The sequence below is a fragment of the Trachemys scripta genome, chromosome 15 (genome assembly GCF_013100865.1).
Source record: "Trachemys scripta elegans isolate TJP31775 chromosome 15, CAS_Tse_1.0, whole genome shotgun sequence".
NCBI classification, from domain to species: Eukaryota; Metazoa; Chordata; order Testudines; family Emydidae; genus Trachemys; species Trachemys scripta.
In genome coordinates, this window is record NC_048312.1 from 13,978,863 (window position 1) to 13,995,105 (window position 16,243).

The window sequence follows — 16,243 nt, forward strand, 5'->3', positions numbered from 1 at the left end:
CCTTCCTGTTTCCTGTCCTTTCAGACTCCCAACAGCCAGTGCTCCCAGTTCTAATAATACAAGCAGCATCTAAACACCACATTCCCTCCTCTCTTAAGAAACTTTCCAAATTAAAATAAACATTGTTGTTCTAACCCCAGGAACAAATATGAAACAAGACACTATACTGTTGGCAGGAATATTACACTGAAAACACTGTAGATACTACATAACATAGTCTTTAGTCCAGACAGGTGGTCATCTGAGTCTGACAGGCCATCTCTCAAGCCCCAGTTCCAGTTCAATGTCTTGTTGTGTTGGTTCTACAGTGAAGTCAACCAATGCAAACTGGGTGTTGGCATAATCTCCTCTTGGTGCACAGGCAGGTGCAAGATAAGAAGCATTCCATACCCGCCCATCAGAAAGTCGATAGGTGTAAGGTCCCTTCTTCTCTATGATTTTAAGAGGAGCTGTGAATTTATGGTCCCCTTTGCGTAAGATTCCAGGTTTTCGTATTCTAACAAAGGAACCACACTCAAACTTTAGTTCCTTAGCACCCCGCCATTTGTCTGTGAAAGCCTTAGACTTTGCTTGGTTCTGTTCAACTGTCTCTCAGCATTATTTAGTGTCCTTGACGCAAATGCAACAGTTCTCTCAGGGTTGTCCTCATGAAGTTGTGTGAGGACAGCCCCAAGTCCATAATCAGAAGCATCAGTAGTTACAATTGTGGGCAACGCGGGACTGAATAATGCAAGTACTAGACTATGTACAATCAAACCTTTCACCCTTTCGAAACTAACTTGTGCATCCGTTGTCCACACTAAGGTTGAACTTCTCCGTAGTAATTCTCGTAATGGTTCAATGACAGAAGCATAATTGGGAATGAATTTTGCATACCAGGAGGTAAGACCCAAGAAGGAACGTAAGGTTTGCAAATCTGTTGGAGGAGGAGCATTTGAAATTGCCAGGATATGATCTGGATCAGGTTTTAGTCCAGCCTGTGAAATTGTATGCCCCAGAAAGGAGAGTTCAGTTTGTCTAAATTTGCATTTGGACCTATTGAGCTTGAGGCCTGCTTTGCTGATGCAGTCTAGTACAGACTGCTGGTTATTGTCATGCTCCTCAGTAGTATTTCCAAACACAATAATATCATCCAAATAGCACTGAACTCCATGTTGATTCTTCAGAATCAATGACATCGTTTTTTGGAAGGCACTTGGGGCTGATGCGAGACCATATGGAACACGTTTAAAACGAAAGAGTCCCTCATGTGTAATAAATGCTGTGAGGTCTCTGCTATCTTCATGCAACATAACCTGGTGGTATGCGCTCTGCAAATCAAGAGTAGAAAACAACTTTGCTCCACGGAGTTCTGCAAATACTTCCCCTTTGTGAGGAAGAGGATGGCTGTCAATCACAATAGCTTTATTTGGCTCCCTTAAGTCCACACAAAGGCGAATGTCTCCACCCTTCTTCTGCGTCACTACTATAGGTGAAACCCATTCCGAAGAGTTAATCTCTTCAATAATGTCCTTTTGAACAAGTTTTCTAAGTTCCTCTGAAACAGCTTCCCTGACTGAAAATGGTAAACGCCGTAATTTCTGTAGCACAGGCAACACATTATTCCGCATTTTAACTTTATGCAGAAACCCATAAGCACAGCCGAGTTTCTCCTCAACCTGGAGTTGGGTCCCAGCTGAAACTGGTGTGTGTACCGCAAGAGTGCTTTGCTGAGGAAGATCAATTCGTCCATTAACTACCCTGAGATTTAAAGCAGCTAATAAATCTCTGCCAAGGATAGCAGTGCCTTTGTGGACAATGTAGAACTCCGCAGTTACACAGCGATCACCAAAAGTAACTATTGCTGGCAGGCAGCCATGTACTGGAATATGGTTTTTCAAATAGCATACCAAGTGACGTTTGGGTTCAGTAAGAGGCACATCTTTAAAGTAATGCAAGTAGATGGAATCAGGTAGTATAGATACTGCTGAGCCAGTGTCCAACATTAGCTGAATAGAGTGTGATTTGCCTGAGGGTATGGCAGAAACATTTACAGTGCACTTTATCTGTTTCTGGAATATGTGCAGTAGTGATTTTGTCTACACTCAGCACAGTAACATCTGGTATTGTAACTGCATGCACCTGTTTATTAAACTGGCTACTGCGACATACTGAGCTACTTTTGCTGGACATCCTGTGTAGCTTGCAAGATGTTGTGGGGATCCACAGAGAAAGCATGCTTTTACTGTATTTTGCATTCGCTGATTCAGCGGCTTTTCGTTAGTTTTCCTTTTGCAATTGTTTGTCTGCAGTGATAGTGAACTTTTCTGCAAAGGAGTCACAGCCTGGACTGGGACTCTTGTACCCTGGCTCTACACTGCAATTAAAAACCCGGGGCTGGCCTGTGCCAGCTGACACGGGCTCGCAGGGCTCAGGCTGCAAGGGTGTTTAACCGTGGTGTAGACATTCAGGCTGTGGGTGTCTAAATGCAGTGTAGACATAACCTAAGAGACATGCAGTAAAAAAAATCCAACCACAATGAATTGGGAGCACTACTGAGTCAGTAACCAAAGGTGAAATCTTCCTCATGAGTTTCAGACAAAAAAATCTCTAAAAATTATGAGAGAATTTAGCGATGCTTTTCCGTCATCATAATGTCTGGGCTCCAGCAATACCGACAGAAGCATCATAACCTAATTCAGCAAACTCAGATTTAAGCACCAACCATTTCTTCCTATAAGCCTGTGTGGTATGGCTTTCCTTTGTTTGTATTCGGATATGCAAGGTCTACTTCCTCCCATCCTCCCAATTTCCTAGCTATCTACTGAAAAAGGCAAAAACAACCGTTGTAGTAGATGAAAAGCAAGTTGTTTCCTAGGAAATGTATTAAACCATCTAAATACAGGGCTATCTGGAGGAGAGGCTCAAACTCATGTAAAGAGCTATTAAATAAGTGGAAATTAATTTAAAAAAAGTATATTCTCCCCTCTGGATATCCCAGGACCCTAACATTATTAGCTTGGAAGATTATCAAGAATCTCTATCTTTTGATGGAGAAAGGCATTATACTTAATACAAGCACTGGGAAAGATCTACTTTTTCACTCCATCAATTTGTTTCCCCAACTAATCCTGTCTTCTACCTCTGAGTTCTTAACAGACAAAGGGTGAAATCCTGGCCCTGTTAAAGTTAGTGGGAATTTTGGCATTTACGTCAATGGGACAAGGATGTCCCCTTAAGGAACCAGTTCAGATGTCTCAAAACAGGGTTCAAGACCTGCACAGTCAGCAAAGAGAGCTTTCAATGACGTAGAAGGTATCGGAATGGATTTAGAAGAGATAACTCTTCTATTGGCAGACATACTGCTATATGAGCTATCATTGCCAAGGAAGAGATGTATGGGTAGACTTTAACTTCCATTGGCCAAATGAGAACCACAGTAGCTTCAAGTGTCAGATATCACTAACATTCTCATTTTTATTCTTTTGTTTACATTTTGAAGACTTTTTTATCCTTTTGTCTCCTAAAAAAAAGGAAATATTTGTCTTTTCTGTTCTTCCTTTCCATCTGCCTTTTTGAGGAATGGAATTACATGATTAGAGTTGGGTGGGAAACAGTTTTCCCAACCCACATGAATTTTCGAGATTTCAAAAAAAATTTCCCATCCCTAATCGAGATGAAAGGTTGAAATCTCTCAAATTTCTGCACACCAAACATCTGAGACAGACAAACCACCCAACCAACCAACCTGGATATGGTTAATTGAAACATTTAATTTAAAATCTGACCTTTTTATTTTTTTAAAAACATTTCCCTCCTATAAATTAGCTCAAAGTTCTCAACAAAAAGTCCTTTCAAATCAATAACTGAGCTTTTTCATTTAAAAAGTGTTGAAACAGGGCATTCCGGCAATTCTGAAACTCTGTTTCCAAAACATTTCAAAATGGGGAATCCATCGAAACCAACCCTTTCCCACGAAATGTTTTCATTTTGACAAATCGGCATTTTTCCAGTGAAAAATGTTTTGTTGAAAAACTGCTGATCAAGTCTTTAAATGACGTTTTACAGAGTGAAATTTAAACACACACACGCACAAATATAGGCCTGACTTTCAAGAGTGCTGAGCAGCTACAATTGGGACTAGGTTCTCAAAAGGTTTTCAACATTCCGCAGTTCCCATAGTTCTGAAGGAGATGCGGGAGAATTCTCCACAGTCCTCAATAGGAGCTGAATCTCCACCGGCTCCATTGAGACCAATGGGAGCTTCTGGGTACTGAGCTCTTTTGAAAATCTGACTTTATACAAATAATCATTCTGCAACTCCTAAAATAGGCTTGCTGTTAACTTTTAAAGTGTAGCTACCATGTGTCTATGGAAGTGTTTTATTTTCCCTGGGGGGGTGGGGGGGGGAGATTAACGACACTAATGGGACAGGATGAGGCCTGCCAATCTCTTCGCAGGTTCATTTGTTTTCTCCATGAAAGTCTGCAGGGTTCTCACTAATTGGAAAATAGCAGGGATGTCTTTGACAGTTTAATAAACGCTTTTAGATGAAGGCAGAGCTTTTCTTAATTAGAGCTAAAACTATTCCCACATTTCCCTAGCTATATGCTGTAAATCTGAAAGTTTGGGAGATGCTGGGCATGAGTCTGCTATGCCATCAGATCAGGACGACAATGTTTGACACTCACATTGCACTTACTTGGCATGGAGATGGAGGTCAAGGTGGAAAGGAAGGATGGCCTAGTGCTAAGGGCACTTGCCTGGGCATCTGTAGACCCTGCTCTGCCACATTCTTGTGTGACTGCGGGCAAGTCACTTGGGGACAGATTTTCAAAGTATTTAGATGCCTAAAGAAATAGATAGACCACGAATGGGATTTGAAAAGGGCCTAGGCATCTAACTCCCTAGGGAGCTAGGCATTTTAAAAACCCTGCTAGGCAACAATCTGCATCTTGAAGTGCCTAAATACCTTTGAAAATCTGGCCCTTAGTCTCTCTGTGCCTCAGTTCCCATCTATAAAATGGGCATAACGGTATTTCCTTACTTCACAGAGGTGCTGTGAGGATAAATCTGTTAACTTGTGATTGTGAGATCTAAGCCTTGATTCGCTTTACCTGATGATTCATAAGCAGGGTATTTTAAAGAGTGTGAAAATATAAGAGGCAAACTTGGTTGCTTTGAAATAGACGAATAAATATATAATTGCTGTGACTAATCCCCTGAATGCCAGTGCTGTGATAGCAACTCCTTGCTGCCCCCAGAGAACTGGGGCAAAGTTTGCTCTCCTCCCTGATTCCCCTTTCCTTCTAACAAAGCCGCTCAGAACTGGTATATAGTGTCTAGTTAGCAAACCTCCTCCATTGGGAGCTGGAAAGGCCAGCTCTAAAAAGGACTTCCTGCTCCTCTTCATCAGTTTCGCACAGAAAAAATGATAAAAGACAAAAACACCATCTCACCCAGGGGTGAACACTTTGAACAAAATGATCACTCCCTATCGGACTTCTTAGTCCTAATCCTCAAAGGAAACCTGCACAACGCCTTCAAAAGATGAGTCTAAATTCATAACTATGATAGATACTAAAAATCATGATCTTATAAAGACACTGGCTATATGGTTGATTACAACAATTTGTAACCCACCAACCCTCCTCTGTCTTATGACTGCAGAGATATTGACTGCCCACTTTACCAGGAATGGTCTCTTGCAACATCTGTTAACTCCTTATGCTTAATAGTCTGTTCCACCTTGTATTGAGCTGTGACATTCTGATTAGCTTTCCCAGACCTGAAGAAGAGCTCTGTGTAAGCTCAAAAGCTTGTCTCTTTCACCAACAGAAGGTGGTCTAATAAAAGCTATTACCTCTCCCACCGTGTCTCGCTTCATCAGTGGCACTTTCATACACGCCTTTTCCATTACTATTACTACTGTGTGCGTGGTGCAGATACTTATATGATTGAAATGCTATAAAGCTGGATTGCATTTAACCTGTATAGAGGGCTCGCTTGGTGGCTTGGCTGGATGCTTGACATTTGAAGAATAAACGTTACGGCTGACAAGAAAACAAGAATTTTGTTTTGTGAAAAATTCAAAATTTGTTTTCATTTTTTATCGGAACCAAAACGAGAACTTTTAACATTTTCCATGGGAAAAAAAAAAGCAGTGTTTAGGGCACTCATCTGGGACGTGGGAGGCCCAAATTCAAATCCTTGTTCTGCCTGATTTAGAGCTGGGATTTTAATCTGGGTCTCTCATATCCCAAATGCGTGCCCTAACAACCAGGCTATTGGCTATTCTGAATCAGTGTCTATCTATTTGTCTCTCTCCGTCCCTAATACCTTGGACCTGGGAAACCTGCCCAACTAAAGGTTCATCAAAACTGATACATTTCCACATAAAGTTTCCATTTTGAGGAACTGGCATTTTCCAATGAAAAAACCTTTCACTGAAAAATTCCCTCTAATAAAAAGGACTGCAAGTCCAGCAGCGTGTCACATTTCTGGACATGCACTGACTGCCCATCAGCAAGCCGAGCTCCGTTGATTTAGCGTCGATATTAGATGGATGCCTAACTCCCTTACGCTCCCTTGAAAATCTCCACCTAAAACTTTTTTGAGGCACTTGCTCCCAGTGAGATTTGTCAGCATTCGCGGCTTGACACTGATGCCTGCATTTCAGAGCATATAATTCATCATTTTACAAGAGACACTTATGTAATCAGAACATCTCTGTGTCCCAGGTATTTGGTAATCAGGGTCAGGCACCCGATCCGAGCACTGCTGTCTCATCTCTCTCTGGGCAGCTTAAGCATTGTTCAGCTGGAGAGTTTCTTCAGTTAGGTTCTGCACGGAATAAAATTGCTGCTCTTGGGAACTAGACACTTAAATGCATCAGATTTCAACAACACTACTCCTGTGTTTGTGAGCCTGGTTTCCCACTGCATTACTCCAGTTTGATGCCATTGTAACCCTGTTGAGATCACCGGCATAAAACTAGAGTAAAGCAGTGGTAAATCAGACCCTGTATATTTAAAGTGAAATTGACTCTTCCAGTATTTCAAGAAACAAACATGATCCCTTCCTTCTTTTTCCTCTGCCAAAGGATCTTGAGGCTGATTTTCAGAGGTGCTGAGTAAGTATAGCTTGCGCTGACATCCGGTGACGTGCTGGATGCCCAGCACAGCAACAAATCAGGTCCACAGTGACAAAAGGAACTTTCTAAAGTGAGACTTCATGGTTCAGCCTCTTTTGATGCACAATAATTGTCCCCAGTACGGTAGATGTTCAAGACACTGGAACAATGTATATGAAAATTAATATAGTGATTTTATTTATATCCCGGAGGCAATGAGGCATGCACTATCCCTTGGGAACAGAGAACAAATACTGATTTCAGAAACTAAAGCCTTGGTTGATGTATTTTCTCCATTAATAAACTATTTCCAAGAGCTGAATGGAAACATAAAACAACAACTGCACTTTAAAAACAACGTGAGGAAAGCAGGCAAGTTATCCAGGAAAACTGATTTCCTAAGTAATTACTTTCTAGTTTATTGAGGCTTCACACAGAGCAAAGGGTCAGTGATGAAGGACTGTGCTGCTCTGTGATAAATAAGGTTAATGTTACGGTACAGTTCTGTGCTGCGGTCAGAGGCAAAGGTAGGAATCTAAGAGCAATTTCAAGGTTTGCTCTGAAGCAGAATGACACTTTCCTGTACGTGAGCTTGACTCTGCGCTTTGGCTCCAACCAGCAAAGCATTTAGGCACATGGCCTATCCCATTGACTTGGCTGATATCAGTGGGACTACTCAGGTGCTTAAAGTTAAGCACATGCTTAAGTGCTTTTCTGGATCAGGACCAGCACACTCAACATCTTGCAGGATCGAGCCCTGAAAAGGAAAGTAGATCTCCATGTTACTCAGGGACTGCATTGGGGCAGTATGTTTGAGTAGAAGACCCAGACTAGATTCTCCCATCAACCCAGCACTGCCTACTCCAGGGGTTAGGTCGGCTTAACTACGTCACTCAGGGGTGTGGATTGACCCCTGAGTGACCTACCTGGATTGGCCTAACTTTTTTAGTGTGGACCTGGCTTTGGCCTACTCACAAATTGTCATGGTTGCTTACCACTTTACCAAACCTCAGCAAAACCCTGTCTTGTTCTTGATGTGCTCTACAAGGCTTGCTCAGGTCTGGAGTGAAATGCACCACTTTCCTGTATGAGAGCTCAGTCCTTCAAGGTGTAGAGAAGAATACGATGCATGCCAGGAATAAAAGCTTCCATCCCGTTTTTAATATATTTCCAGCACAACGTGTGCCGGAAGTGATTCATTTAGCATTGCATGCAGAGCCTTTAACATGATACATTCGTTTTGGCTAGATATTTTCATCTAACACACACATTCTCACTAGCCACAGCTGGTGCAACTGGCCAACCTTTCAGTTCACCTTGAAAGCTTCAAGGTATTGGGTGAAACTCCACAAGATCTGAAATGTGAACAGGGTCATGGTTAGCAAATTGTACCAATAGACTACACACTGCCTGAAAGCCACAGCGTACCCAGGATCTCCTGAAGGACCTAAGCCATCATATATACCAGCACCGTTAACACAGTAGGTGCAGTTAGATGGCAACAAATGGTGCCAGGACACAAACATTTTATTTGCAATCATAAGGCATCAAAAACTATATGAAAAAGCCAATAGAATATCAATCCTTGGATATCAAGGTGATTGGTGCCTGGGGAATATGATCAACATGGATAGATAGATATACAAGGTTGGGTAGGTAGATGGGGTAGGGAATTGTGCCTTCTTTTCTTTGGAAAACACTTTGATTATGTGAATAAGTAACAATAGCTAGAGGAGCTATGGCATGTCCCTGACTAGAGCTGTGACCTTTACACACGAGGGCCCTATTTCAAACCTCCGCACACACCCATTATGCCCTCAAACTCCTGCGTTTGCACATGGCAATACGGTAAATGCACACATAATTAAATACCTCTTTGGCATATGCACTTGTAGGTTTTGAAGACCCCCACAAGCAAGTACGTGTGTTTGTGGGCCATGCTTGTTCTGCCTACCCGTCCTAGTCCTGTAGAGAACCTGCAGCACATCCTTCCTTACCTTGCTCAGCAGCAGGCGGAAGCTGAAACGGAAGCAATGTTAGCGACAAAGCAATTGCACTGTAGATTCACCTGATGGGAGCAGACTCGTCCCCTTTATCGAGCCAGTCCTGGGGCGGGATTATATACATGCACCAGAGTCCCCAGTTGTAGCCGTGGGCAGCATTGGCGTATTGCTGCACTTCGAACGTGTTGTACTTGATGTTGTCAATAGCTGGTAGGATGATTCGCTTTCGATCTTCTTTGATCCGGGTAAGCGCCGGTTCCACCCTGGAGACAATAAAAGTAACAAAAGTGTTTTCTGGCCATTCAATAATCCAAACCCCTTTAGCAATCTGATAAAGTGAACAATGAAGTTCTCTAATGCTGCAAGCAATGACACAGAGGGGCAGCCCTCTGGTGCAGCTTAGAGTGATTTAATGTGGGTTAGTGTCGCACACAACAGAGACACGGGCCTTGGTGCAGATAATTTGTGCAGCAACAGCTTCTCAATTGCATGGAACTGATGGATCAGAGGAATTAAATATAGTCATTTTATCGTCGAGGTCACTAGTTTGGATCCAGCCTGGTCAGTAGTGACTAGGGATTTAGCAACTAAAAGTTTCCCCTGATGCCTTTCCAGTGGCCATTGTGAAATGAGTTGGGGTTCCCATTCCTCTTTCTCATGGGAAAGGGTATATTTAACTTGTAAAAACACCATCAGAATCAGCACTAATTGATGTCCTGGTTGGCTGTCTCTGGAAGGACCGCCTGAAGGGATGAGGGAACGATTTGGTCTTGATGGTGCTTGAAGAACAGAACTCACCAAGGGCTGAATGAGTCTGAAGACACTATTATTTGTTTTTTAAGAACTGGTCCCTCAGCTCAGGGGTCGACTGGAAAGCCTACTCTGTCCCTTCTATACCACATGCATCAAGAGAGGACTTCATCCCTCAGGTTTTTCAGCCCAGCAGGTTTCACAAATACTATAATCATTTCAAAATACTTAAGTTGGTGAAGGGCATTGCAAAGGGAACTATGTTCCAGCGGGTTTCAGAACATGCTAAAAATACTGCACACGTTATCCCTCAATGAAGTGCTAGGTAAATATTAACTTACAGATAGGGAAGTGGAGGCAAGGAGGGTCACTGGCTGGTGCAAGGTCACAAAGCAAATCAGTGGTAGGTCTGGGAGAAGAACTCAGCAGTTCCCAGCTCCTACTGCCTTTCTAGTCCCTTAGATAATGCTCCCTCTTGCAGAAAACATAAACCATTAAGGATGAACCTAAACACTGACGATTTTACAAAACTCTCAAACTTCTTTATTTTTTTTTATTTTTTTTTGCGGAAGCGGCGGTTTGTTGGATTCACAAAACTCATGAGAGATTAAACACTCATTTTCCATGATTTAAACACTCATGCTTTGTTTTTTTTTAAGTCAAATTATTTTTTCTCTTTGCTGACTTTAGGCTTGTTCCCACCTATTTTGCGTATTAGGTATAAAAGCTGTCCAGACAGACACCAGATACGTTGAGAAACCATCCCCACGTCTCATCGTGAAATGCATCCTTGCTGGTTTTCTACTTCCTTCCATTTGCTGAAACATCCAGGGTCCAATCCTGCAAGGTGCGAAGTGTGCCAAGCAACCTTAGCTCACAGCAGGAGGAAAGGGGTGATCAGCTCCTCTGAAGAGCTGCTCAGCACCTTGCAGAATCAGGTTCCATATGCACCAGAGCGGTGATTGTTCCTTAGGCATTCGTACCAGTGTTTTTTTTATTGCATGTCGTTTAACTAGGCAATACACCCAAAGCACAAAGCAGCATATTTTTCTGCTGGAGGGACAAATAACATTGGCGTGGATTGCAGGACTGCAGTACATTAGTTAGGATGCCAATCTGCAGGAGCTTTGGACCAGACTCACGCACACTCACGCAGTGTCAATGTGACCTAACAAATCAGGATAAATAGCAGCTTTGCCATTTATATCAGATTATAGTTATGAGATTAACTGTCTTTGAAGGACAGTGGGTGTCCAAGGGAAAAGCTCCTGATATTCTAAGAAAGCAGGGTGGAATTCAAAAAGATGGCTCTGCACAGCATTCTGAAATTATATCTGTGCTTGTCAGGCTACAGACATCAGGAGACACACAGAAAGAACTCACCAAAGTGACTGAAGTGTCAGCCAGCCACGCTTCCCCTATCACGGAGCATGTGCCTCCACTCACTCCAATAATAATTGCTGTGAATAATCTCAGCGGGAGCATCTCCCACTCTGGTTCTGCCTGAAAAATGAAGGATTTGAAAATACCAAACAGGTGCAGGTGTCACTAATGACACACCACTAATTGTTTCTCTGCAAGAGGAGCCCTCCTCTTGTTGTGACATATGTTACAGAAGAAGTCACCTTGGTGCATGTTATTGTCAAATAAGAACCATCTGAGGAAAGAGCCCTAAGGGATTTATGGGCTTTCCAGAAAAGGGAGAGGGATTTTTTCACCTCTTTTCTTCTCAGTGTTGATGAATGGGTTGGAGCGTCCTGCCGTTACTGGTGTTATTCATCTTGTGTGCATTTATCTGCAATCACTATGGAGCTACAGTCTGCAGTATGGTGCAGTGGATAGGAATGTGCCACTGACCTCCAGTATAATCTTGGGTAAGACACTTCATGGGTCTGTGTCTCAGGCTATGTCTACTCTGCCCTGCAGTTCGGATTACGGGGTGGGGGTGGGGAGGTGTCTGAATAGCAGCGGGCACCAAAGTGCTGCCCTGTAACTCCCCCTTGTAGATGCGGCAGAGGTGAGCTAAAAGGTTCCTAGTTTACATTAATGTAGCCCTCTTCAAACTGGACTACGTTCATGCGAACTAGGAACCTTTTCAGTTTGTGTCCACATGGATATTTTTTTCCTTTGGACTTGTTTTGATTTGGGTCATTTTTGGATGTTTTCTTACACCCCTGCCCTCTTTTTTTAATGCTAATTTTTAAAATGAGACACCATTTCTAAACAAAAAAATCAAAACAGTTCTTTTTGAGCCATTTCAATTTTTTTCCAGCTGAAACTATTAGGCTGAATTTGACCCATTTACAATTTGCCAAAAAATAAAAATAAAAATGCCCAGCTATAATCCTGACCCAGTCAAATACCCACTGTGTAGACACAAAACAAAGACCTCAAAAGATATGGCCCATTGCTCTGAAAGAAGAAGTGCCCGCACTAAGCAACAGCAATTTACAACTAATAGGACATCTAATGATGACCATTCAATAAGTCTGGAGCTGAAAGCTCTAATACTGTAGGTAGATATTCAAAGCATATGTGACGTTTCAGATTTCCCTTCTCCTTCAAGTTACTGGTTTCTGGCATCACATTGTTCCCCTTCCTGCAACCTAAGCTCCTCTCCTCTGACCACCAAGAGATCTCTCAATGCATTTCATGACTCCAAAGAAAGCCACTGTCCGTCTACTAGTTCTCCGAAATAGTCCAGTATCTTCAGTGATAACACATGGTGAGGAACCTCTAGGTGACTGGTATTACAGCAGGATGAAATTGGTGACAAACTTTCACAAACAATTTTGCAAGCTATTTTGATCTTTTGTGAAATTTGCGGAGTCGGAAATTTATTCACAGTGAAAGATGGAACCCCTCAAAAAGCCACTTTCCTGTGAAAATTTGCACATGTGAATTCTGAACAAGCTAAAAGAGGAGGGGCTGGAGCCTCAATACCAACAAAAACTCATAGTCTAGAGCAATTAGCAGAGTGCTGAAAGCTGGAAAGCCCTGAGTTCTATTCCTGCCTAGTGGACTTCATACGGGTGCTGTGTAAACGCAAGGTATTACTACGTCTGTAAACATTCCTGCCCCCATTTTACAAAGGAAGAATCTGACGATAAGAGAAGTGATGTGTTAAGAACACACAACAAGTCAGTATCTGAACCAGGACTGGAGTTCAGGTCCCCTAACTCCCCAATGCATCCCCAGGCAAGTAACTTTACCTCTGAGTACCCGTGTCCTCATGAACAGAAATCATTCACGTTCAAGTATTCTGAACCACAAAGATCTGATTTTTAAAACAATGTATTCCTTATGTATCCCACCATCCGTTTAGCCACAACCTTAGCAAATGGGACATTAGAGTCTGTGGCACAAGACAAAGGGAATTAGAAAACATTTCAAATGCAGAGAAGCTGCCTGAGAATTATTTCTCAGCAAAACCTCAGAGTGTTTTTTCCATTAAGCTCTCCGCCCCTGTGAAATTTCACAGCTTGACGTGCCGGATCAGTGGGAATAGGAATGCGGAGACGAGGTATTCAGGCACCATGCTACAGCTCATCCTGATGTTGCTCAGGACCGTTATTATCACAGATTCTGTCAACACCTTTTTTACTGCAGAACCTAATTGTGCTCTGTTTTGCCAAATAGCTGCCAAGACCCGTATGAAATATTTAGCCAGCTGATCTAATGGAAAGTTACTGTAACAGGACTGGCATACTGTGGCATGAGCGGCATACTGCATTTACATTACTTGTTGTAGGTAATCCATGAAATATGAGCCATCTATTGTTGGGTCTTGCCAGCTAAATTCAGGCTTGGTGTAACTCCAGTGTTTTCGATGGAATTACTCCAGATTTGAGATTGTCTCCATGGGCCGAGCTGCACTGACAGCAAATCCTTTGTCAATTTGGCCAGTAATTCTGGCTTTGTTTACCTAATCACTTATGTTTTTTTAAGGGATTAAGATTAAATCATTTACAGTCATTTATGTTTTATTCTCATTTTAAGACGCTACACTATGTGGATGTACTTACCCTCCTTATGGAGGCTACTGTTCTACCCTGCCTTTTTCCTGTACCACCTCCTCCAGCACACAAGGAAGTCAGGAGTTCTGGGTACAGAGAGGGCTGAAGCTTAAGTGGCTTATAGATAAACTCCAAGAGTTAAATGCTCCAGAATGATCAATTGCAATACAGTATTTGAACGTTTCCTCTCCGCACGTCTGTTCCCGCTTCCTCGGCAGCTTGAGCTGTGAAATTTCACAGGTACGAAACAGAGAAATCCCTGTGGTTTGCAGAGAAATACAATCATGCAGCCACTGTGCCTAGCTCTGAAGAGTAGGATTAAGCAACAGCCCTGTGTTACGGGCTAGCCAGAGCTGTGCCACTCCAGGTGCAGCTCTGAGAGGCGTTGTGAAGCCAGGAAGCAGGCTGCTGCTCCAGATTTAAAGCAGGCACAGCACAGCGTTCCCCTCCAAGCCTTGTCTCTGGCCCAACCTGCCCATTTTGCTCAAGCTATTGCTGACAGTAGCTAGGGTGACCAGATAGCAAGTGTGAAAAATCGGGACAAGGAGTGGGGGGGGTAATAGGGGCCTATATATGAAAAAGCCCCAAATATCAGGACTGTCCCTATAAAATCGGGACATCTGGTCACCCTGAGTAGAACCAGCTTTGCCGTCTCTTGGTACTCTCTGACCATAAGAACTCCCACTGGGCCAGGCTCCTGAATTGGGTCGCATTATGTCAGGAGACAGGTCCCTTCCCTCAAGTAGCTGCACAGCAGCCAAGCAAAACTGACCTCTTTAGACTGCATTTTAAGTGTCCTAGATGGGCAGCATTACGAGGCTGCCCTCAATGTACATTTCCTGGGAGACTACTGCCTCCCTTCCTACTGCCTGCCTGAGCTCCTATGCCAATGATCTTTCTTACTTTCTATCCCACCTACAGATACTCCCCTCCCCCATCAAACAATACCATAACAAAAAACAAAAAAGCTTCACAAAGAACGTAGATGCACTAACCCTGTAAGCCGAAGAAGAGGAGGTCCAACAATCCTTTGTGCACTACTGGAGCACTGATAATGCCTCTTACAGTCATAGGCCACAAATAGTGAATCTTGACTAGTTTTAGAGAAACTGGGATCAGCAATTGTGAACTGGCAATTTCAATTTTCCAAGGATCGCCTAAATGTATAGATAATCCCATTCCATTGTAAGGCTCTTTTTAGAACAGGTATCAAAGCTGCCACCTCTAGGCTTGAGTTGCTATGCTTTTGTTCTTACCTAATTTGGTTTGAAAGCTTTGTTTCAGCTTCTAGAGTTCTGTATAACACACACAGAGGAGGGGGGATACATAATATTCAGCTGGTCTGAGGACGAGCCTTTGTTCCTGAGGGTGTAATTTGTGCTCACATTTTTGTGTTGACAGAATGAATTGTGGGCAGAGATATGAGCAGTTGCACCTCTAATTACCTGCACTGCAGTTAGGTAGCTAGAGGTGCCTAAATTCTGATTTGTTCACACAGTTCAACTGTGGACACAAAAATGGAAGCATAAATTTTGTAAGTGCCGCTTGCACCTGTAAAAAGTGATGCCACCCTTCTTAGAACTGACTAGGTGTTTTTAACAACTGTGTGTCATTTTCTCCTAAACGCAAAGCAAACAGACAGTAGCCCTGCTATGTCACTGCAATTTGCAACTGCAAATGCTCTTTTGACAAGCATCCAAATGTGTCTGGATATTTTTTCGCGTGAGAGATATGAAGCTTTGCAGAATCATAGACTATCAGGGTTGGAAGGGATCTCAGGAAGTCATCTAGTCCAACCCCCTGCTCAAAGCAGGACCCAATCCCCAGACAGATTTTTGCCCCAGATCCCTAAATGGCCCCCTCAAGGATTGAACTCACAACCCTGGGTTTAGTAAACCAATGCTCAAACCACTGAGCTATCCCTCCCCCCAAAAATTTGCAGATATTTCCAAACCCTAAATACTTCATCGGCATTGTAGCTCTATGTGGAAACCGAAGGGAGGCCTGCAGTGCTCCTCAACTGTCTCTTCCTTTGGCACCTTACATTCAAGCTCTGCTATGCGGGTCCTAGAAATGGGCTCGTGGGGTTCAATCCTGCAGCAACTGAAGCCAGTGGCAAAACATCCACTAACTTCAAGGGGGCAGGATCAGGCCTATAATGATGCATTCCAAACACCAGAATTGCATTTTGAAGTTTGGGCCCATTTTTCATGGCTACTGGGTTGCTGGCCTCTGTATAAATTAACATGCTTTACAGGTGCAGAACTGCATCTATTGTTGACTATTAACTGAGCCAAAGGAACAATTTTTCTCTCACACACATTTTATAGATAGCATGGATTCTGTGAACTAAACAGAATCAG

The 16,243-nt window shown here is 42.9% G+C and overlaps 1 protein-coding gene across 6 annotated transcripts in view; it reads right to left on the reverse strand.

Annotated features, from left to right (window-relative positions):
* GALNT9 (polypeptide N-acetylgalactosaminyltransferase 9) overlaps window positions 1-16,243 on the reverse strand; it is a 681,070-nt gene that overhangs the window by 105,228 nt on the left and 559,599 nt on the right. For all 6 annotated transcript variants that reach the window (XM_034791125.1, XM_034791126.1, XM_034791124.1 and 3 more), the window contains one exon: window positions 9,180-9,377. In XM_034791125.1, the coding sequence (XP_034647016.1) occupies window positions 9,180-9,377 (198 nt within the window). The remainder of the gene's footprint in view (window positions 1-9,179; window positions 9,378-16,243) is intronic.